The 16,551-nt window shown below is 42.1% G+C and overlaps 3 protein-coding genes across 5 annotated transcripts in view; 2 read left to right on the forward strand and 1 right to left on the reverse strand.

The window, feature by feature from the left end:
* Nucleotides 1-16,551, reverse strand: part of LOC116416484 (SKI family transcriptional corepressor 1 homolog-B) — a 767,432-nt gene that overhangs the window by 554,740 nt on the left and 196,141 nt on the right. The window lies entirely within an intron of this gene.
* LOC103317205 lies at nt 2,756-3,409 on the forward strand. Its single transcript, XM_008214344.1, has one exon. It carries the CDS (start codon nt 2,756-2,758, stop codon nt 3,407-3,409), a length of 654 nt encoding a protein of 217 aa, XP_008212566.1.
* Nucleotides 3,834-4,337, forward strand: LOC103317204. Its single transcript, XM_008214334.1, has one exon. The coding sequence runs from the start codon at nt 3,834-3,836 to the stop codon at nt 4,335-4,337; it is 504 nt and encodes a 167-aa protein (XP_008212556.1).

Below are 16,551 nucleotides of genomic sequence, written 5' to 3' on the forward strand. Positions count from 1 at the left end.
ACGAAAAATCATCCACCGAAAGACATTCTCTTTTTAAAGTACATTTATTTGTTGACTGGCAGATACATGTTCTTCAAATCTTAAAAAATTACTACATTTTTGACAACTTCCTAAAAAACAAGCAGGATTCTGATTTCTACATAAGATGAACTAAAAGCAATCGATATAACCATTTATTGGATCACCAGATCCCTTCGTAAGAATCATCAATTTGGATGCTTCAAGCATGGCCTTGAAATTTTGGTGTATTACACATACACACACTATGCATGCCTCTTTCACTAGCCAAAACACACCATTTTGGACGTAGTTCGGCGAATTTACTAAAGCTGATAGGAAATTATGGACATTCTTCATTAAACTCTGATTCAATATCGCGTAATATCCAGCATTCAGGTGCTATTGTCAAAATAGAAACTATCAATGGATCATTTGGAGGTAAAGAAGATAACTTACTTTTAGTAAGCAAACTAACAATTATAACTGTCAATGCTGTGCCCACGCGGGGTCGCCAAACTGCGCCCGCGTGACGCCAACAGCAACGCAATCTCCTCGCCACGCGTGAGAGACCGACCTACCGGTTACGGCGAAGCCTTGGGACCGCTCCTACGCCACGCGCGTGAGGAGCGTCTTGCCGGCCGCTAGCGTCGCCATGGCGGCGTGCCCACGCCACGCGCGTAAGGATAGTCTCGCCAGCCGCTGGCGCTGACATGGCGGCGTCCCAACGCCACGCGCGGGGGACCGGTCCGTCAAGCTCGGCGTGGCCATGGCGGCGCTCCCACGCCACGCGCCGAAGGAGCGTCCCGCCGGCCGCTGGCGTCGCCAAGGCGGCGGCCCCACGCCACGCGCGGGGGGACCGGTCCGCCGAGCTCGGCGCGGCCATGATAGCATCCCCACGCCACGCGCGGGAGACTGATTTACCGACCGCCGGTAACGCCATGATAGCGTCCCCACGCTGAGTGGCAGCGAGGCGGCGGGCCCACTACATCAGGACTGTGGAACTTTGCGAAGCCACCTAGGCGCTGAAGCAATACACGGTCGGCCATTTTGACGCCACGGAACTTTGCGAAGCCACCTTGGCGCTGAAGCAACACACGGTTGGCCAACTGACGCCACGGAACGGCGCGCAGCCACATCGGATGCGTCGCACACTCGGTCACAGGGCGTCGCTCACGCGACCCGTCGGCTAACTCCAAACTTCAATAATTTCAGGCATTACGCAGCTCCACGCTCAGTGGGCCCTCGGCAAAGTCACCAAGCGACTGGCGGAGGAGATCCTGGCGCGCCCCACGGCCGACTGGACGAGAGGCAGGCCGACAGCAACCTTCGAATGCTCGAGGGCTACTGGGGCTCCTTCCTCGACACCCACGTCGAGCTGCTGCGAGAGCCAGAGGTCCAAGATACGGAGTACTTCCTGGAGGACGAGTTCACGGAGGTACAGAGAGTCTACGTCGCAGCGAGAGGCAGACTGTTCGACGTGCTGACGCCCCCTCCCGCGGAGGCCGGCGCCGCCCCCTCGCCTGCCAACGGACCAACTCACTGCTGCCGAACCCCCAGCCGAGCAGCGAAGATCGACGTGCCAAAGTTCAGCAGGCGGCGCGAAGATCGGGAGGAATTTAGGGACTTGTTCCGAGCCCTGGTTCACAATGACCCGGGCCTCGACGACGTTCAGCGCCTGTTCCACCTTAAAGCCGCCGTCCAAGGCGAAGCTAAGGCCGCCCTGGACAGCTACCCTATCATCGGCTCTAGTGTTGCGCCAGCCTGAGCGGCACTGGAGTCCCGTTATGACCAACGTCGCGTACTGGTGCAGGACCACTATAAAGCGATCCTGCGCATGCGGCCTCTCAAAGAGGAGTCGGCCGCGGGCATCCAGCGAATCGCCGACGAGCTGGAGAAGCACCGATCACAGCTCACTAAGCTCGGACGCACGAACTGGGATGACTGGTTCGTGACTTTCGCGAGCCTCAACATGGACCCCATCACGCGGCGCGATTGGGAGCTTGAGATCGGCGCGGCCGACCCGTCCTCCCCTGAGTTCTTCCCGTCTTACGACCGACTCAGGAGCTTTCTCCAACGCCGACATCTGATGCTGCAGTCGCTCGAAGAACACGGCATGCGCAACCCAGCAGCCTCCCGAGTGATCCGCAGGCTCGCCACGACAGCTCAACGGCCTATGCTTCAACTGCCTCAGGGCCGGGCACTCGTCACGAAACTGCCCGTCACAGTCTTCTTGCCGAACTTGCAGCGGCCAGCACCACACGCTGATCCACGAGGGCGCCGAAAAACGTCCTGCTGCCCCCGACAGGGCACAGCCATCGTCGAAGCAGCCTCGACGATCACTGGTCGCGGCCACGACCTCAGTCCTTCCCGCCGCGGACGACGCGCCCACGATCGCTCGCTGAAACTCGAGGTCTACGGACTGCAGCGGATCGGCATCATCACGCCTGCGCAGCCCGTGCCCACCGCCGAGATCAGCTTCATCCAGGGGCTCGAGCTCGCCGACCCCAAGTTCAATGTCCCCCGATGAGTAGAAGCGATACTCGGCGCAAACGTCTACGCGCGAGTGCTTCTGTCCGGCGCTATCAACAGAGAACGCCTCCTAGCCCAGCAAACCGTGTTCGGGTGGGCGCTCACCGGCGCAACAACCAACCATCAAACCCCGCCGGCGCTAACCACAGCCTGCACCCTGAATCGGGCCACCGAGGAGCCGCCATGCCACGATCGACTCGTCGAGCTTCTACAGCGCTTTTGGTCGATGGAAGACGTACCCAAGACCGATCGGAAGTCAAAGTTTGACGTTGAGTACGAGCAGCTGTTCGCTCGCGGACATTCGCGCGACCCCAGCGGACGATACATCGTCCCACTTCCGCTCAAGGCGGGCGGAACCTCACTTCTGGGCGAGAGCTTGACTCAAGCTCGCATCGCATTGTCCACGATGCATCGCCGCATGAAGCGCGACCCAAAGCTGGGAGCGGAGTACGTCAGGTTCGTGGAGGACTACATCCGGTTGGGTCACATGCGACGGCTCACCCCCTCCGAGGTCGAGGACCTGACGGTGGCCGTCTGCTACATCTGTCATCACGGCATCTGGCAGAAGGGCGACACCGAGGACAAACTCCGCGTCGTATTCAACGCGTCACGGCCAACTAGCAGCGGGTACAGCCTCAACGACGTCATGCACGCGGGGCCCAAGCTACAAAACGACCTCGCTGTCGTCGTGACTCGCTGGAGAACCCACCGGATCGTTTTCTGCGTGGACGTCAAGATGATGTTCCGCCAGATCCAAGTCCAGCAAGAGCACGTGCATTTGCAGCGAATCCTCTGGAGCCCCAACCCCGAGACTCCTGCTAGAAGCCGTCGACGCCGTCGAAAGAGAACTCTATGTGGACGACTTCCTCAGCGGAGCTGACGACGTCGAGTCCGCGTGCCGCCGCAGGGACCAGCTTATCAAGCTCCTAAATGCCGGCGGGATGACGCTGAAGAAATGGGTCTCCAACTCCCCAGAGCTGCTTGCAGGCATAGCTACGGAGGACCGACTCCGGCCAACCTGGCTCCAATTCTCCACCGACGGCCCCGTCAACGAACTCGGAATGGCGTGGGACCCAACTCAGAACTGCTTCAGGTTTATTCCTCCACGCCCGGCTGGAAACGACCGCCTCACGAAAAGGACGATCCTTGCGGAGCTGGCCCGCGTTTTCGACCCGGCCGGATGGCTGGCGCCAGTCACGGTCGTCGCCAAGATGATCATCCAAGACCTCTGGCGCGCCAAACTCGACCGGGATGAAAACGTGCCTTAACCCTGGGCCCGCCGCTGACTCGAGTTCCAAGAGAGCATGCGTATGGTCGACAAGCTGATCATCCCCCGCTGGATCGGCGCGGACAAGCAGCGGCGAGTGGAGCTGCACGCCTTCGCCGACGCGACCCGCCGCGCAATGGCAACCGCACTGTACTGCAGGACCACCGACCCCCGCAGCAAAACCACGTCGGTCAGCCTGCTGTGGGCGAAGAGCAAACTCTCACCGGTCCGAAGCCTGGTCCCCGCCGAGAAATCTCCCACCAGGATGACCATACCTCGCCTCGAGCTGAGAGCCGCCCTACTGGCCGCCAAGCTGCTCCGCTACGTCGCCACGAGCCTGAACGTCCCCCTGTCGAACTGCTACATGTGGGGAGACTCGCAAGTAGTCCTGCATTGGCTGAGATCGGACAGCCCGACGGGAAACAACTTCGTCGACGACTACATTGCCCACATCCAGGAGCTCGCACCAACGATCAGCTGGCGCTACGTCCCAACGGGCGAGAACCCCGCCGACATCGCTACCAGGGGCACCGACGTCTAAGGCCTCAGCCAGTTCAGCTTGTGGTGGGAAGGACCGGAATGGCTTCAACGTGCGGAGGCTAGCTGGCCCACGCAGCAACTGCCCGGCACCCCGCCGGCGCCTGTCGAGCAAGTCAACCTACAGTGCAACGCCGCTCAGATCACTCAGGCCGATCACCATCCAGCCTCCAAATTCTCGAACCTCAACAGGCTACTGGGGGCCATGACGCGCTGCCGACACCTCATACGCAGCCGCACCGATCCGCGGACTCCGGTCATCCTCTCCCCAGTGACCGCCACCGACCTAGATGAGGCGACCATATCTGTGCCAAACTCAGCCAGCGACAGGACTACGGGCCCGAGATCAGGCAGCTTCAGCTCGGGCGGCCAATCAGCAAGGATAGCGCGCTGAGAACGCTCTCCCCGTTCTTCGACGAATCCGGACTGCTTCGCATGGGAGGCTGACTCTGCAACTCGCTCCTGCCGGCAAACGAGATGCACCCAGTCATCTTGTGCGGGCGCAGTCCCCTCGCAAAACTGACCATTGATTGGGCCCACCGCCGCAGCCTACACGCCGGGTTTAGGATCACGTACTCATACGCCATCCAGCGAGCCTGGATCGTCGGCATGGTCATCATCATCGACCCTCCCCTCGCTAGGCCCAACGGAAGGTGGCCGCTCGGCAGAATCACATCGATCCACCCGGGACAAGACGGCCTCGTCCGAGTGGCTACCGTCCGCACTGCCAATGGCCCTTACACCCGGCCCGTGGCGAAGCTGATCCAGCTCCCCGTTCATCACGAAGACCAGAAGACACCCGACGCGGACCAAGAACCCGACAACCACTGATGCGATGCAACCGAACCATCATCGCAGCCCCGCCCCCAACGCGGGCCCTTTGGCCACGATCTTCTCGCCCGACCTCTGTCCCCCTCGATGCTGACCACCTCACGGCGGACGGCTAAACCCGCACGGCGGGCGGCCAGCCCTCACGGCGGCGGCAATTATTCCGTTCACGGAACGTGGCGGGCGGGATGTTGGATTTGAATCTTGGCGCCCCCATGCAACTCGACCGGCTACCTCCGACACCCCTCAGATGGCTCTCTCAGCCGCTCGTCCCTCCCCCATCCCTTCATCTCTCAGACCCAAGCGGCCTCCCACGCCACCTCCCCAAGCCAGTACACTCCGAGCCTTCAATCAGAACAGACGCTACGCTGCGCAGCCTACGTTATTATAATAAAGTGTCATTAACCGAACTCTCAGTCGTCATTACTTCACCCCAAACCCAACACTAACCAAAATTTGTTTTAAACTTTCCGAAGACCTTTACCTCTATGTCCATTAATATTAAATGGATTAATACATCTGTCAACATGAACTGTTGGAAAAAAATGCTTTGCAGTAGACTCAGACATTATAAATATTTTGGATGCTTCAATTAATCATGGTCAAGTATACAAAAGCTATATCAGCTTAAAAGTTAATTGTGTCTGCTTCAAACTAATTTTTCTGTCATTAAAAATACCATGTGGAAAGTAACAGCTAATGAATTTTTTAGAATTTGAAACAAAACTAAACTATAGAGAAAGATTCTGGACTACAACAGTATACAAAATAATATTATTTTAAATATACTTGAAATCAAAATTTAATAAATGAGAATAATAATCTAAACTTTCATTTAAATATTTTAAAAGAATTCTAGGTAAAACAACGTGTGATACAATTTTTACTAAAACTTTACCGTCAGAAAATATTTCAAAGACAAGAGTAGCGTCTGCAACGTTTACACAGTGGTAGCAAGTACAACTCAATTAATATCATTAAAAAATTATAAACTCAGAATAATTTTTAAAGTTTAGAATCTTTGTTGGTTGCATTGGACAGCAGATGAAGTTGTTTCGATAAGAAGGTTTTGTAACTTATATTTCCAAATAAACATACATAGCAACGAAGTAGCAAAATATTATCATAGTTTGATAAAACGCGTTTTATGCAAAACATATTTTAAATATAATAGTTAAGCAATTTCTACAATAGGTAACATAATTTAGAAATATTTTTATATTTTTTATTATAAAAATTTTGATTAGAAAAATATGTTACCGCAAGCGAAGCGAGACCGAACGTGCAGGTGCTATGAAATTATCTTTTTAAAAAAAATTAAGTACAGTAAACTAACTTTACTATATGTCATAATATTTAAAATTAAAATATAATTAAATATTTTGATATTTTTTACAATAAAAATTCTCATTAGTAAGTATCAAAATATTACCAAATTTTGATAGTATTAAGTATACTGCAAACATAATATCTTATTGGCAATAATAATGATAAAATAAATAATAAATATGTTTAGTGAATGTTTTAATGTAGCCCTAACATGAAACGGTTCTAAAAACATTTTAAAAACTTTTAATACCACACTTTGAAACGCTGGAATGAAAGTTTAAGAAATATTGGAAAAAACTATAAATAAACGATCGAATGTCCACACTTTTTGGATTTTATTAATTTGATAAAACGTTTATTTAATGTTATAAAGTTGTACACTATAAATTGTTATAAAATTCTAATAAAAATAGCTAATCACTATAAAAGATTGTTTGTCACTACTGAAAAAAATCAGATGAGAATCAACTGATAATCAGCTGATAATCATGCCAAAACCTCAGCTGATTATCAGGTGATTTCGGCTCAGTATTTTTAATAAAGCTGATAGTTATAAATATGCGTTTATGTGAGATAAAATGTTTATGATAATCAGGTGATAATCATTCAAAATTTGTAACCTTTAATATATTTATTATAAGTTGTTTAAAATAAGTAAAATTTATAATTTCACATAATGAGGGCCAGTACTAGTCAGGATGATAACACAAAAACTCTAGCTGTGAGCTCCAAAATTTTTATTTTTTAACAATTTAAAAAAAGGTTACAAATTTTGAATGATTATCACCTGATTATCACCTGATTATCATCAACATTTTATCTCACATAAACGCATATTTATAATTATCAGCTTTATTAAAAATACTGAGCCGAATTCACCAGATAATCAGCTGACGTTTTGGCATGATTATCAGCTGATTATCAGCTGATTATCAGTTGATTGTCATCTGATTTTTTTCAGTAGGGGTATTTAGACTATGCTTTACAGTTTTTTACAGAATCATACACTTTTTACATTTTTTTTATATTTATTTTTATTATTATATTTTTACATTGTTTTGCAGTTAATAACATTTCTAAATTTGATAAATTAAAAAAATTTTAATCTTTAAAAATGTCATAAACTGCAGAAAAATAAAAAATTAGAAAAGATGTTTGATTGCACAAAATGTGAAACACGTAAAAAAAATATTAAATATAAAAGGGTAGAAATCTGTAAAATCTTGTAAACCATGCTTCTTTACTGTTCTCTACTATTTTTAGTATACTTTTATAGCTAAACAGCTAAATTTCTTTTTTATTTTGGTAATTTTTAGAATATCCCAACTAAGGCTTTTCAGAATAAATTCAATTACAACGCAGGCTTTGTTCTGATTATCTATGAAGTTTAGTAATATTTGGTCATTATGAACGCCATATGGAATTGACGTAATCGAGATAATTAAATCAATAAATTTTCTAAAATGACAGGTATTTCAATCATTTTCCAAAAGGAATCAGTCCATTTCATCTATTTATTTCTTTGAATCCATAAATCAGTATACACGACCAAAAATATTTTTAACAGGTATAAAGTAAAGGTACGTCCATCTTATTATTTAGGTTTTAAAGGCATTTGGTTTTAATGGAATGTACTTAACTAATAGAAACCAAAAGAAATAAGCTTCGTGTTCGAATTCAGTGGCTTAAAATTCATAAAAATAGCCTTCGTCAATAATTTTCCTCTAGACGTAAATTTCTTAACCGCGTAAAACAGACATTTTGGGTGGTTTTTTGAGGTTAGGGACGAGCGCTTGAGGTATCGGTAAAAAAGACGGCCGGTTTTGTGTTCAGCAACACAAAACACATAAAAATACTCTCTGTCAAAAATTTTCCTCCCGTCTATCACAGGATAAACCTCTCAACTGCGTGAAAAAGCAAATTTTGGGGGGTGTTTTTTGAGGTTAGGGACGGACGCTTGAGGTATCGGTAAAAAATACCGTCGGATTCTTGTTCAGCAGCTCAAAATACATGAAAATAGTCATTGCTTAGAATTTTTCTGAGCCCCTGTGATTTCTGACAGCTTGATCATTTCGTAAAGTAGTAATTTTTTAAGGTTAGTAAACGCGTAGCTCTGTCTGGGAACAACATTTTAAAAAACGCCCCTCACTAATTGAAAGTACATAAAAAATGCTAAATTTTCCATATTTAAAAAAATTTTTAGTTCAAAAGGAATTTTGGACAGAGCTTTGTTACGTTTGATACACCAACTTGATTGTATGATTGTCCTTGTGATTTATTGATTGTCATTGCAAAGACTAATCTAATTGGAAATTGTTTTCGACGTATATTAAAAGGTACTTCTTCCTTAGATGGTGATAATGTTATTCGTGGAATAATAACTAATTTACCAATATTTTTTCCACTAAATTTCAGCTTGAATTGAATATTTTAAGAATCGCTTTACAATTAATCTTGTACCGTTACAAATACCTGCCATAATATTTAAATTTCTTAATAAAATTACAATAGCACCAACTTTCAATTGTAACTTATGTTGAGGAAGTCCATTGGGAGTAAATGAGTTTAAAAATTCTGTAGGTAACATAAGTTTTTTCCATTATAATCTTCTGCTGTATCAATACTTAAATATTCAAAACAGCATCCTTCTATTATATTTAGAATTTTATAATTAATATCAATTACATCATAATTTTTGGAGCCAAAATTACTTAATCATTTAATGTTTTATCATTTATTGTTATTTTATTCCCAAAAATTTCTTTAATAATGTCACCTTCTTTGGATATTATATCGATCGGAATTTTAATTAAGTCATTTTCTTTCTCGTACAAATTAGAGTATTTGCCATCGCCTACACTCAATAGCCATTTTTTAAAACTATTATCATTATTACATATGTGAAGATTTTCATTTAATATCATTCGAACAAAATATTTCCATAAACAACTATGTTTGAAAGAATTTTCAATAAATTCTATACTACTATCATGACAAACGACAGGTAACGTTTTCCTAAAATCGACTGATACAACTATGGTTTTATCTCCAAAAATTTCTTTAACATCACATAAATCTTGTAATAGACGATTAACTGCTTTAAAATCAAATTTGGATGTCATTGATATTTCATCCCATATTATAATTTGTACATCTTTCACTTGTCTGCCATCTTTTCTGTTAGGTTTTACATTACATGTAGTACAGTCAGTTATATTAAGTGGTAATTTAAATGTCGTATGTACAGTTTTTACATTAGTTAACAAATTGGCTGCAATGCCTGTCCAAGCAACACATATAAATGTTATATTATGCATTTTTAAAGAGTCTATTCATTTGCCAATTCATTTGTTTGCGAAAAATCCTCAGACATTGCATCTTTGAATTTATCCCATAATTTTTCAGGATGAACAGGTTGACAATGCATTAAAATACGAACAAACAATCGACGAAGTTGCACTGGTATCATCCACACGGTCGCTTCTTCCATAGCTCCAACCCATTCTTTATCGTCTTCTATATGACCCAAAGCTAAACATGCTGCTGTAAATGTCGGTTGTACGATATCATTGACAGTTTTCAAAGGATCAAAACTAGTTGCTCCTTTTACATGCAATAACAATAGCCGTAAATGAAATAGTTCTATTTGAGTTGGACTGATTAAATACATTCGAATAATACAGTTAATTTGTTGCTTACGGTGTTGCCAGCGTGTAACTGTTAAACCATCATCTTTATCTTTTTATAAACAAAAAAGCTTGGAATATCTGTATATAAATACTAAATAATTTAGTAACAATCTAAATATTCTCTAGTATTATTTTCGTTGCCAATAATACTTATAAATTGTTGATATGATAAATGGAGTGGCAATCTGACTTTAATCTCGTAATATTTTACTAAGTATGCGGTAACATGCTTCAACGGGTCCGACGTATCGACCTTCTAGAAAGTTTCGTATCTCATCGTGATCAATTACTCTGTCTTCATTAGATTCGCCAATTATTACATTAGCGACATCATGACCTTTGTGATTATATTTATACAAATATTTAATAGATGGAACGTCCCATATATATATATGACCACCAACTTGATTGTATGATTGTTCTTATATTTATACAAATATTTAATAGATCTAATACTTGTAACTATCTAAACGTTAAAATACTAGGTAAATCTCTCTAATAAGATTGGGCAGTATGGTACAAGCCATCTATTATCAACTTCATCGCCAGTAGCCTGTCTATGTGAAATCCCAGTATCTGTCCTGCGATAATTAGGGTATCCATTCTTATCCATATTTGTTTCGTTTAAAAAAGCTTTAGGACATTTTTTAGAACACTTTTCGTCCACCTTGCAATAATTACCACATGGACAGTGTATCATATTTTTCAATACAATTTCTTGTAATCAGGGATTTTGCGCATCTCGAATTTCGGCAGAAATAAACTTATCAACAAGCTGTGGAGTGGTAATCTTGAAACCATGAGCTTAAGTAATCAATAAGTGCATATGTGGTAAACCTCTTTTTTGAAATTAAATCACGTATGTGACGTGGCGATCTCGGCAAACAAACTATTTGCGTTTTCCCTCTCGCCTTGTTCTCGTCTTCTTCTCGCGCTTTCCCGCGACTCTCTATTCTCTCACTCACTCTCTCAATCACTCTTCCTCTCTCTAGAACACACACTCTAACCCCCGATCACTTTCTCATTCCCCGCACTCTCCACTCTCTCTCTCTCTCTCTCTCTCTCTCTCTCTCTCTCTCTCTCTCTCTCTCTCTCTCTCTCTCTCTCTCTCTCTCTCTCACCTCGTGACCGCACCTGAGTAAGAACACTTACACTCGTCTCCTAGCCTCTTACTCCTGGGTGGACTTTCCCCTCGGCCTCATTCGTCGACTTCCTCCGCAACTATCGCTCTCTCTCGTCTGAGGAAGACTCAGCAACGTGACGATCTTTCCCTAGACCCTCGCAGCTCTCGTCCACTTCCTCTGCTTGGCTCTTTCCCGTAGCTCTCTCTCTCTCTCTCTCTCTCTCTCTCTCTCTCTCTCTCTCTCTCTCTCTCTCTCTCTCTCTCTCTCTCTCTCTCTCTCTCTCTCTCTCTCTCTCTCTCTCTCTCTCTCTCTCTCTCTCTCTCTCTCTCTCCACACACCCTCACGCAACACACACCGCGCTCTTCCACTCCCGGTAGACCCCCTCAGCGAGGATATCCGCGAGATCCTCGAGCCTCACGTATAAGTCCGTCGAAGAATGGCAATTCGAGGTAGTCGCTTCATTCCCCGGATAGACGCACCTCGAATTAATCCTCGGCTCACGAAAAACGCGAAACTTGAAAACGCATCTGTCTCGACTCGATGCTAGCTGCCGAATGCCGCGCTGTGCGTCTCGACTAGCGTGCTCAGTCCCGCTCTCCGCTCGCGACCAGTCAGCGCGCTCTCCCCTCGGGCCGCAACGTCGGCCGACGAGCCTCGCAGATCGCTGCGAGTCTGAAATCGTGCTGTTTCTGCGGGCTTGCCCCTTCCCTCGCGGACTTCGAGCTCTTCGCCCGCCCGATTGGCCGCGCCGTTGCCGCGCGCGTCTTCACTCACTCTCTCTCTCACACACACGGACAAGAATACGATGCTCTGTCGCAGCAGAGCTACACTTCGCGTCCGCGACACTCTTTCCCGGAATCCTCTCCCCTCGCTGGTCTTCTGCGAACTCTCCACTGACCCTCGCTTGTCGGCGATTCCCTCGAATATCCTTGTCCTCGTGTTGACGTTCCTTCTCTTCTCCACTCGCACAAAAAATAACAAAGAAAATCGCGATTAATAATTGCGAAAAGCAATTATTATTTACCCGATAAAGAGTGGTTTTGCGACGGATAACGTACCGTCGCACGTATACATATGCTGCAATCTCGCCAAAAAATTTCTTTTTGATGATTAAATATAACAAACGTTCCTTTTTTAAGTGAAACACTCTAGCAACAATATCGGGTCTATCAGATGGCTGTTGATGAGGTAAAAGATTTTCTACTAACTCTGGCCATTTGGGATTACATGTCATTGTAAGAAAAATATCAGGTTTACCTTTACGGTTAATTACGGCCATCGCATCTTGATAACATAGTTGCATATGGCGGGGTAAACCAATAAATGTTGATGGAAGAATTACAGTTTTTGCAACTTGACCATTAATATCATTAGCAGAATTTTGCATATAATCGTGTAATCCTTGATATGTATCTGCTTTAAATTCTTTTTGATGAGTTTTACAGTACATAATTCTATCTTTTTCAATTTTTACATAAGCATCAATGACATACTATTGAAACAATCTACGTCCCAAAATAAACGAATTGAATCCATTAGATTAAATAGCTATTAGATTGTATAAGCTAAACGTGTTACGCGCCGATTATTATCATCATTGTTTCTATTTATTTGTAAATTTTGGTGCCATCCTAGAGTACCATAAGGATAAAACAACGGATAAACCCATGATTCAACGATAGGGTCCATAGTACTTACGTATTGCAAAGTTTTAGTGATTTTGTTTCTAATAATTACGTAAGACTCGGAAATTTCGCTATCATGTGTTGTCGAAAAAACAGCAGCTACTTCATTAGTTTGCTGAAAGTTGTATCTTCGTCTATCGCTACCTGGCTTTAATGTAAATAATAATTGCAATTCTGGAACCGTTTCATTTAGATTTATTGAAGATTGTTGATTATTTATTTCTTGTTTCATCATTTCGTAGGATTTAGCAAATAAAATGTTTTCTCTGATTATTTTATCTAAAATTTCCAATGTTTCCTTATTGAAGATCAGAATTTTGTTGCATTCTGAAATCCATATTCTGAATAGCTTCTAATGTATCAATAATAAAAAGTTGCCTATAACAAGGAGCATAATTGTCTTGTGGATATAAAGCAGTATTGATCTGATGATATATTTGTCCTTGAATTTTAAAACAATATGGTCCCGGTCGTCTTGAATCAAAATTAACAATATTAGCATTAAAAGAAGCAAATGACAACGAATTATTGTACACGCGGATATGTTGAAAAAAAAAATCATTTAATTTTCTATGAGATCCATTAAACAAATAAAGCAGATCCTTAGGAAAAATAGGCATAGGTTCTAAAACAACCTCTCCATGATTACAGCAATCTTGAAAAGATAATCCGTTGTTAGAAACTTTTCCCCTGCAAAATGGTTTGCTTGACAGTGTGTACATAGAATATTCATTGTCCCTAAATAATCTGGAACTACAGGTTAATTATGAATTATAGGTTGGTTTTGACTATTCCTAGATTCATCGATAATAGCATTTCAGGCAGCCTAGCGTCTGTGTCTTTGGTTTTCAGCTCTATTTTCCCGTTGATTTCTTAGGAATACTATTTGCTCTTCTTCTGTAGAAAAATAAGAGAAAATCGTATTGTTTTGATTGAGGTAAGAGCAAATTAATTATATTAGTAATAGAATCAAAAATTAATAAGTAGTTTTTTTTATATAAATAATGATTTTATAATTGATATTTTGTCTATATATATATATATATATATATATATATATATATATATATATGTATAGGTATACTAAAAAAAATAGTTAAGTTTATTCTACAGAAGTCATAAAACAACAATAAAAGGTTATTAATTATCAAGCACACATCAAGTTATATTAAATAATACAGAAATGCTTAACGCAAGAACTGTAACTCACTAAAAAATACGCTAATACTTCCAAAAAATTTTAGAAGTTTACTATTATAATTAACTGCAACTATTTGTTATAATTCATTATTGTAAATTATTTCTAAGTAAAAAAATAAGTTGCGCATAACGGACTGAGCGTTTTAACAGATTGTTACCCGTGTTTTCTTTAACGATTATTTAACAATTAATCTTTTACATAGAAGGGGAAGGGCGGGTAAAACGACGCATAGGTGAATCCGATTTTTCTTCGAAAACTATCTACGACACATAAACATTCGTAATTAGGAATATTATAACCAAAATTTATACAAGATTGTTTTAGCAACATTTCCTTAAAAAGCAAATATTAAATAAATATTCTATTTTCAATATTTATAATTTCTTTTATTAGAGTCTGCACTTGAATTTAATTATTTCGGTTAATCAAGATAATAGTCGAAACTGTTTAACTAATAATAACAAACTAATCTATGAAGCTATATTTTTTAAAACAATCTTTTATAAAAATTATTTTTCTCATTTGTAAATGGCACAAGCGTCGCCATCTGTCTCGGGGACAGAGAACCTATCTTGGCCTCTCCCCCGGAAAATTTAGTTAGAGTAGGGGGTCTCCAGACCCAAGCGTAGGAGGAGCCCTCGAGGAAACTCTCTTTCCATTGGAAAATCCTCCGAAAATCTCTCGAAGAGGGAAATCGAGGGATGGGCCAAAGGTTATGAGTATCCTCGAGTCGCAACTCAAAATCACTTCGGTCTCGGCTCTCAGTCAGCTCGGAAGCAACAAACGCGCTTAGTCCGCATCTACATTTTTAACTATGCGCTTAGTCCGCATGTCTTTTTATTTTTAATTACGCGCTTAGTCCGCATTTCTCTTTTTTACTTATATTTCAAACGCGCTCAGTCCACAATATACTATTCGTGTATTTAGAAAGAAAAATTCTTTTTTTCATTTATATAAACAATTTATAAACTCTACAAAACGTCTCAAATTAATTATTCATTTCTATACCTCTCAAACCTATCGGTCCAAACGACATACACAATTCGATATACTTCTACAACTCTGTGTGAGATTACTACAAGGTTTTACTTCAGCAGTCCACGGTCCAAGGATAAAAAAAAAGTAAGTAACTAATTATACCTACCTCTATTGATACTAAAAAACTTTCTTTTTTTGCATTCACCACTGTGTGAATTAGAATCATTTTCTAACCGCTAGAAAGTAGGAGCCAAGTGTCGGTTGGCTAATAAATCAGTTTTATTACTAGTGCTGCGAACTTTAACAATAATTCTATAATACTTATCCTGTTAATCACAGTGCTGAATATGAACACTCAAACCGTGAATATTTTTTTTTCCTTTTGCATAATACTATACTAATCTTGCAAGTGACTGTTCAGGACTTGTGCCTGTTTAGCAGTCACTCCAAAGTTAGTCAAATTTCTAAAATAAAATCATCCAATACAATCCCTTGTTTTGTGTGCATAATTTTAATAAAAATAAATTTAGCACTCTATCCGTTCTAATAACTACTCCTGAATCACACCACACGCGACAGCTCATCCTTCCTATTTGCGGCAACGCAAGGGTAAAAAGGAGCGACACACTTCTTAGAAATTTTCTACCGAGACTATTTTTAAGATTAAAACGAACGGATTTGGTTCGAAAGGACTAAATCCGATGTGACACTAATTAAATTAAATTATTTTAATTCTAATTAAATTAAATTAATTAAATTTAAAAATTAAATTAAAAGGGTAACTTACAAGGCAAGGTTGAATGCAACAATCAATACTATTGAAGATTTCATAAAAGCAATACGACAAATATACCCATCTACTGAGAATATGCACTCTCTGTATGGGCAAATTGAAGAAATATTGTAAAAACCAGACGAATCGGTTCTTAGTTTTGCCTATAGATTGCAAAAGTTAGTGCTGAAGATTAAGGACAGCAAAGAAGTACAAGGTCTCTTAGCAACAGAAAAGGCCGCGTTTGAAACGAAAATAAATAATGATGCTTTTCGCGGTTTTAAGGAAGGATTAAAGCAAGAAATCAGAATAGAATTGGGAGCACTAACCGATTTAACATAAGCCATTACAAAAGCGATACAAATAGAATCGAAATTCAATAAAAGAGGAATTTTATGCAATAAAATAAATAATATATATAACAATTCGAATAATCACAATACAAGTAATGCTACTATTTACGCGTATCAAATCTGTGACAGGCAATCATTGCCAATATTGCCAGGTTATGGGCCATACAGTAACTCAATGCCCATTTATAATAGAATATGAATTGTGTTGGAAGTGCAAGGAAAGTAGTTATGATCCAACTGCATGTACAAAAAAGGCAGA

The sequence above is a fragment of the Nasonia vitripennis genome (assembly GCF_009193385.2).
Source record: "Nasonia vitripennis strain AsymCx chromosome 2 unlocalized genomic scaffold, Nvit_psr_1.1 chr2_random0007, whole genome shotgun sequence".
NCBI lineage: Eukaryota > Metazoa > Arthropoda > Insecta > Hymenoptera > Pteromalidae > Nasonia > Nasonia vitripennis.

What these genes read in the sequence shown, in the direction of transcription:
- LOC103317205 (XM_008214344.1), top strand. Translation starts at nt 2,756, where the DNA reads ATGGAAGACGTACCCAAGACCGATCGGAAGTCAAAGTTTGACGTTGAG.
- LOC103317204 (XM_008214334.1), top strand. Translation starts at nt 3,834, where the DNA reads ATGCGTATGGTCGACAAGCTGATCATCCCCCGCTGGATCGGCGCGGAC.